Source organism: Lactuca serriola, chromosome 7 (assembly GCF_051521515.1).
Source record: "Lactuca serriola cultivar US96UC23 chromosome 7, Lser_US96UC23_V15, whole genome shotgun sequence".
NCBI classification, from domain to species: Eukaryota; Viridiplantae; Streptophyta; class Magnoliopsida; order Asterales; family Asteraceae; genus Lactuca; species Lactuca serriola.
The window spans coordinates 176,206,823-176,213,772 of NC_136414.1; the positions used below are offsets into that span (position 1 = coordinate 176,206,823).

The 6,950-nt window shown below is 35.3% G+C and overlaps 1 protein-coding gene across 1 annotated transcript; it reads left to right on the forward strand.

Annotated features, from left to right (window-relative positions):
- Positions 1–5,688: 5,688 nt before the first annotated feature.
- Positions 5,689–6,656, forward strand: LOC145062237 (heavy metal-associated isoprenylated plant protein 46-like). Its single transcript, XM_079009868.1, has 3 exons — positions 5,689–5,838; positions 5,929–6,007; positions 6,236–6,656. Exons 1-3 carry the CDS (start codon positions 5,830–5,832, stop codon positions 6,496–6,498), a joined length of 351 nt encoding a protein of 116 aa, XP_078865994.1. The 5' UTR covers positions 5,689–5,829; the 3' UTR covers positions 6,499–6,656.
- Positions 6,657–6,950: the final 294 nt, after the last annotated feature.

Genomic DNA, 6,950 nt, shown 5'->3' on the forward strand with positions numbered 1-6,950 from the left:
CATACTCCATCCCCCTCATGGTTGCCTTTAGGAGATGTATGGCTGAGGAAATCCCTTAGAAGTAGTGTCCATCCCGATGATATTCCTTAGGTTAGGTCCCTTGTGATTGGTGTTTAGGGACGTAAGGTGAGGACAACGGGAATGGGTAATAAGGGTTATTGTTGATTGGTAAACTTAATAAGTATATTATTAATGTGGGTTGAAAACCCTATATGGTCACCAGGCTCCCAAGCCTAACCCACTCAGTTTAATTAATACAGGTAGTGGACCCCGAGCATAGTTGGAGGACGATGAGAGATTTTTAGATTATAGGCTAGTAGTTGTAAATAACTGTTGAAAGACTTATAATGTCTTGTTTATGCTTTTGATCTGTATCGGAACATGACATCCTGAGGTTTTGATATGAAATGAAACTATACATTTCTTAAAGAAGGTTTTGATAAATTTTTATCATGTTTTGTTTTGGGAACAAATTCCGCAACATCTTTTAAAAAGATTTCTCTTATTTTATTTTAAAAAGCATAAATTAAATCGGTCTTTTATGGCCGAGAAATTAGGGGATGTCACACATACATCCCCCATGGGGATAGGGATCAGATCAATCCGATAAGGCGCCCTAAAGATCTCCAATATACAACTCTGATACACTGCGGATGCAGAAGCCCCGTGTTCGTTAGCGATGGAAAATCACAACAGACACTATAACTCCCCAACAGGCATATTAAACTCCATACTGAATGATCAGCATACAAAGGACCGACTTGCGCTTGAGTCAAATAACACAAGAGTAGGAAAATAGTTCACTAAGAACGTACCTATTAGGAGCATACACATGAGCATAACATAAAACATAATCAACCGCATAATAAATATAAACATACTAGTCACGACATATGGTGCCGACCTGGCCTGATCTTCCATGAGCAGCAAAGCGTCCGCTCTAGCCCTCGAGGGCTCCGCTGTAACAATTGGTAAAAAATGGTTAGAGTTCGGCGGTCAAACCACCACGAACCGTTGTGTATTAAAACCAATTGTTTATAATTTTATGTTTATAAATTATATTAAATATATTATATTCATAATTACTTTTGGAACATCTCAAAACTGTTCAAATCATCTATTGTTGAAGATCGAATCAAAAATCACTAAAAATTAAATTTATTTATGATGTTTAAAATAAAATTTTGCATTAGGTATATATATAAAAGTTATGTATAAGAAATTTGAATAGATTACGTTCTCTCCTGATTCTTTGGATATAAAGAACGTCCAAAACGGAAATTGTATGAGAAAGTTATGCCTCTTTAAAGTTATAAAAATTAATATTTATCTGAGTTTCCTGAAACAGACCGTACAATGCTTCGTTTGAATTAGCAACGAGCCTCATAAATTATTTTTAGCACGTTATTGAACTCTAAATATGATTTATTATTTTATTTCATTTTTATCTGATTTTTAATCTTGACCAAAATCAGATTCGTAAAATCTGTCGGATTCAGGCACAATTAATCACAAAACTTTAAACGCTAATTCACAGAGTTTGGTATATTTGAATTGAAATCCGTCTGCATTTTTGGAATTACCACGACCGGGACATTATGCAGGTGCTTATCAAAAAAATTTATGAATCGGTACGAAGGCACGAGAATTGAGAATCGAAGATTACATCATAAAAATACATTGCAGTTGATTATTATGAAAAATATTATTAAAATGTTAACAAAGACTTTAAATGAGGATGGAATGCTTCAATTGGAAGCTACTTCACCTTCCTTGTCCCTTACTACCCTCCTCGCTCTAACTTTCTCTCTCTCTCCCTCCCTCTCTCTCTCTCTCTCTCTCTCTCTCTCTCTCTCTTTCTTCTTGGTATCACCAGAAAAATGAAACCGAAGAGGGGAGGTTGTTGCCTTCGTTCAAAGTCCATCACAGCCCTACTTCACCTCCCATGGATAATTTAGCACAACCACTCCACCATATATTTATCGCTGCTGCTTGTCCCTTCGTGTTTGATACTGGCGACAAAAAAAAAACAATTGAAAAATGCCCCCAGAGATGAATGTAACGCTTGAATCTTGGTAAGTTATTCTCTAGACCTTGCATTATTAATTTGTCCCATTTTGACCATTGAGTTGTACACAGGACGTACATTAAGGTACACTTAGCGTACAAGTGATGAAGCTAGTGCACAGGGCGTACCAAGTGGTACGCTTAGCCTACTCATGCGAGGGTGTGGTCGGGGTCCCAGATGCATATGCGAGGCGTACAGCTTCATATGCGAGGTGTACACAAAGTTTAATGAAACCCTAAAGTTAGGAGTTGGCCACTATGCAAGCATCCTTATGGACTTAAAACCCTCATTTTACCAACCTCCTTGTCCCATTTACCCATGTATTCGAACCCTAATTCCATCTTATGTGTTTTTGGGATTAGAAGGCCATTTTGAGGTGTTTTTGGTGCATTGAAGGAAGGTGTCCATCCTTGAAGCTTCATTGAAGGAGTGAAGGCTTATAGATCTAGAACCATATCATCCTTTGGCACTCATTTGAGGTATAAAGTCTTGAACTTGATGCTTCATAACTTGGATCTCTTTTGGTTTGGATTTATGGACCATTTTGGTCCCATTGATGAGATCTTATGAGTCCACATCGTTTTTGAAGCTTAGAGTTGCCACTCTTGGTGTTATTTGGGTCCTTGAGTCATAGAGTTGCCATCTTTGAGGTTGAGATCCATCCATGCACGAGTAAGGGCCATTTTCATGGAAGTAGAATGTTATATTTTGAGTTTGGGTTCATTTGGGGCATGCAAAGTTACCAAGTCAGTGACTTTATGGATCTAGAAATTGATTAGGACATATATATGGTTTGGACCTTTGGGCTAAGCATTAAGTGCTTAATGGCAAAAGTGGCTTAATATACGGGTATTTTGGACGTACAATTCTGTACGCGCAACATACAAGCCAGCAAGCATGTACATCCTGCATACTCAGTCAGAGTGGGCTTCGCATATTGAGCCTCGATTTGGGTTATTTCTAGTATCTAGTTACTCTTGGCCTTAGTGGGCCATCTAAAATCAGGATTTTAGACTAATGATATTATTGGGCTTTAGGGTAAGGCCTATTTTAGGGGTTTGGGCTTAATTTTGAAAATTGAGCCATAAGTGGACCTTGGGAAGATTATTTAGTGTTGGGCCTTTTATATTGTGGAATTGAGCCTTAGTCATGGATCAAATTTGGCCAGGGGTAAAATGATCATTTTTACCCCAAGTATGGATTATTGGATATTATTTGAAACCTATGTATTGATTGGGTGTTATTTAGTACTGATAACTTGAGGAGTCGTCAGGGCAGCAGTTATGGATTTCTTTCTATGAGATTCATCATTTGAGGTGAGTTTCCTCACTGGGGTTTAGCGAGTCTAAGGCACCAATATCGACCCTTATTGATTATGTTAGGATGCTAGGAGTCTACGTAACCCTTGCATGTGTTATGTGTAGCTATGTATACTGGGCGGAGTTCGATGTCAGGCGAGGCCTGAGGACTGGAACATATGCTAGTGTTTATGATTATTATGTGTATTAGCATGATTATGTGATATTGATTGTATGTGTATAGTGGGCGAGGCCTAGTGACAGGCGAGGCCTGAGAATAACAGATCTGTCAAGGGTTCGATGTCGGGCGAGGCCCGATGTCGAGCGGGGGCCCAGTATTTGATTTATTATGTATGGCATGGGGTAGTTAGGGGAACTCACTAAACTTTATGCTTACTATTTTCAGTATATGTTTCAGGTACTTCTGATTGCAAAGGGAAGAACTCGGGTTAACTGCATTGTAGACATCATTGGGTTTTCGCATATGATATTTTACTCTCATTTTCATGACATTTGCTACATTGGTTAGTTTGAGATGTATGGATGATATTTGGAAATACTATTTTATCTATTTTAAAAATTAAATTTTTGGGACCATATTTTGGAATGTTACAGTGGAGTTATGATTTCGGCCACCGTGAAGACTACGACCCCCCCTCCTCTGATTCATTTCGTCGACTGGACCACCCATAAACATCCCCCTTAATCCATTGTGGCTTCTGATTAGGCCCCCTTCTCGATCAGACAAAGCTAGAGGACCGAATCCTTATTTCTCCTTCGTGTGTTGTTGACCGATCAGATCAGAAGAAGAAAGAAGATGTTGACGATAGCCTTCTACCGGCGCCTCTTGCTTGCGATTTCCCAGCCACCGATACTCCCAATCGACTGCAACTGCTTCACCTTCCTCGACCTATGGCTACCAGCGACGAAATCAAGAAGGCCAAACAGGAATCGCCGATCTTGACAGACTCCTTCTCCCTCCCCTTGCGAATGACTCGACCGACCGGTTGAATCCGGTTTTAAAACATTAGTTCAGTCGGTACCGGTTTAACCGTCGGTCCGACAGGTTCAACCATCAGTCTACATTCGATAATGGCGTGTGTCGGCCTTCGAGTTGTGTACACTCCGGAAAACCTGAAAAATCGAGCTAATTCAATTTTCTTTAGAATAGACTATTTTTTTGATGACTTAAGTGAAATTCAACTATTTAAGTCTAATAAACATGTTCAAAAAGTTTTTTATTGATTCTGTCGCACCGATTTAACTCGATTTTGAAGAAACCACCCTGTTCAATTCGGTCTATAACTTAGCATAAAACCGTATGGTTGTTGTCGATCCACTCTCACGTCTGGTTGTGGTACGACCAGTTCAACCGATGGGTTGAAACCGATTTTTAGATCACTACCTAAAAGTTAGAAAATAAAAGAAACAAATTGATGAAATGTTAAATTTACTATATTATAATACTAGTTGTGAAACCCATATATTACATGAGTTAAAAAAAACAAATATGAAGATTTAACAATATAGAAAATTTAAATTTATAAGAAAAAGAAAAAATATTTAATTATTAAAATTGAAATGCTTATTTATCTTTTAAATTTCAACTAACAATTGAAGTAAATAAAAACTAAAATAATTAAATTCAATCTAAAAATTTAGAAATTATAAGGTTAATTGTATTAATAAATTAGATGTACATTTATTATTATATTTATTACATCCAAGTATTATATGAAATTTAATAAAATGAAAAAAAAAACACAAAATGACATATAAATATAATTTAATCTAAATTTACCACAAAATGACATGCGACATAATATATAAAATGATGATAAGTGGCAAAATTAATTTAGGTAGGATTTGTTTAAATTTGTAGGTAATATATGTATTCCTTATTTATTATTATTATTATTATTAATATAAATAAATATATTACGACGCCCTTAAAAGTTGTTAATAATGATTTAATATGAAAGCTTCAAGTCCAATTTCATCGTCACGTGTTTAATTGTCGTCTATATTATTACTTTTGGTAATTAACAATAATCTAGCAATAAGTTACATATATAAGAAAAAGCTCTATGTATAAGTCTGGCTTTATTCATTTATAAGTCTGGCTTATTTTATTTGAATAATAATGATGTAAAGAAGCAAAAGGGGCAATTTGAAACTTTTATGCGAATGAAACGCATGTAAACAAAAGTTTTGAAACGAAAGACGTATACATATATGGTCCGAAAAGTTATCGTATCATTTGTAAATAGTGGGAAGCTTCCTTCCCACGGCGTTGACCTCGTCGTCTTCCTCCTCTGATTTACTGTGAACTCATGGACGCTCTATAAATACCCTCTCAGAACTTGCACTCTTCACACATCTTCTCTAAATCCTCTTACTTTCTGATTTACTAGATCCAAAAGCAGATACACTCGCATACAAATCATCATCTAATTCACAGAAATGGCAAAGGTACATACCTGATTGCTCGTTCCATTCAATTATATTTTGAATATTTTTCGTATAGTCGATCTCAGTTTGTGTAATTGATTGGTTCTGCAGCAAAAGATTGTGGTGAAGGTCACAATGAACACTGAAAAGAAAGCTCGTAAGGCTCTTCAAATCGCCGTTAGTCTCTCCGGTAAGATATATTTTCGTGAAGGTCACAATGAACACCAAAAACAATTTTTTTTTCACAATCTCAAGTTCATATATATATATATATATATATATATATATATATATATATATATATATATATATATATATATATATATATATATATATATATATCCCAACCTAAATGTTAACGTCAATTGGAATTGATTGGATTGCTTGACTAAATCATGATCTGAAAATTAATGAACAGGTGTGGAATCAGCATCTTTCGTTGGTTCAGATAAAGACCAGATAGCGGTGACTGGAGAAGGAATTGACTCAGTTGAACTAACGACCTTGCTAAGGAAAGGTGTCGGATACACAGAACTAGTGAGTGTTGGTCCGGTGGAGGAGAAGAAACCAGACGCCGCAAAGGAAACAAATCCCACGGTGGCGTCACTAAATTTTAATCCGTACCAATACTACTACGGCAGCTATGGGATGCCCTGCTATGCATATGCATATGAGATTTGATATATTATTAAATGAAATAGAGGGAAAGAAATTAGTTTTATATTGCTTTATAATTAGCTTTATTTTTTATTGGGGAATTTTACATTGCATAAAATAAGATACCCTTGATGTATATAGTATATTGTGTTTGTAATATATGAGAACCAATTTTGCGGCGACGTTATATGAATTAGTTTATTAAGCATCTTATTTCAAATTAAAAACAATTCTTGTCGATTATTTTCATACTAGTTTATAATCCATGAATACGTGAGAACCACCGCTATAAATTTAATTAAACTTTAATATTAAAAATCAAAATTCTTAATAAATTATTTTAAATAAATTATTACTTAGAATATAGTTTTTAGTTATATAACATTATAATCATTAATTTAAATAAATACATAAAGTTATATCATCTTATAATCTGTAATAATTTTATCTTGTTTTTTAGTCTAATGTTATTAATT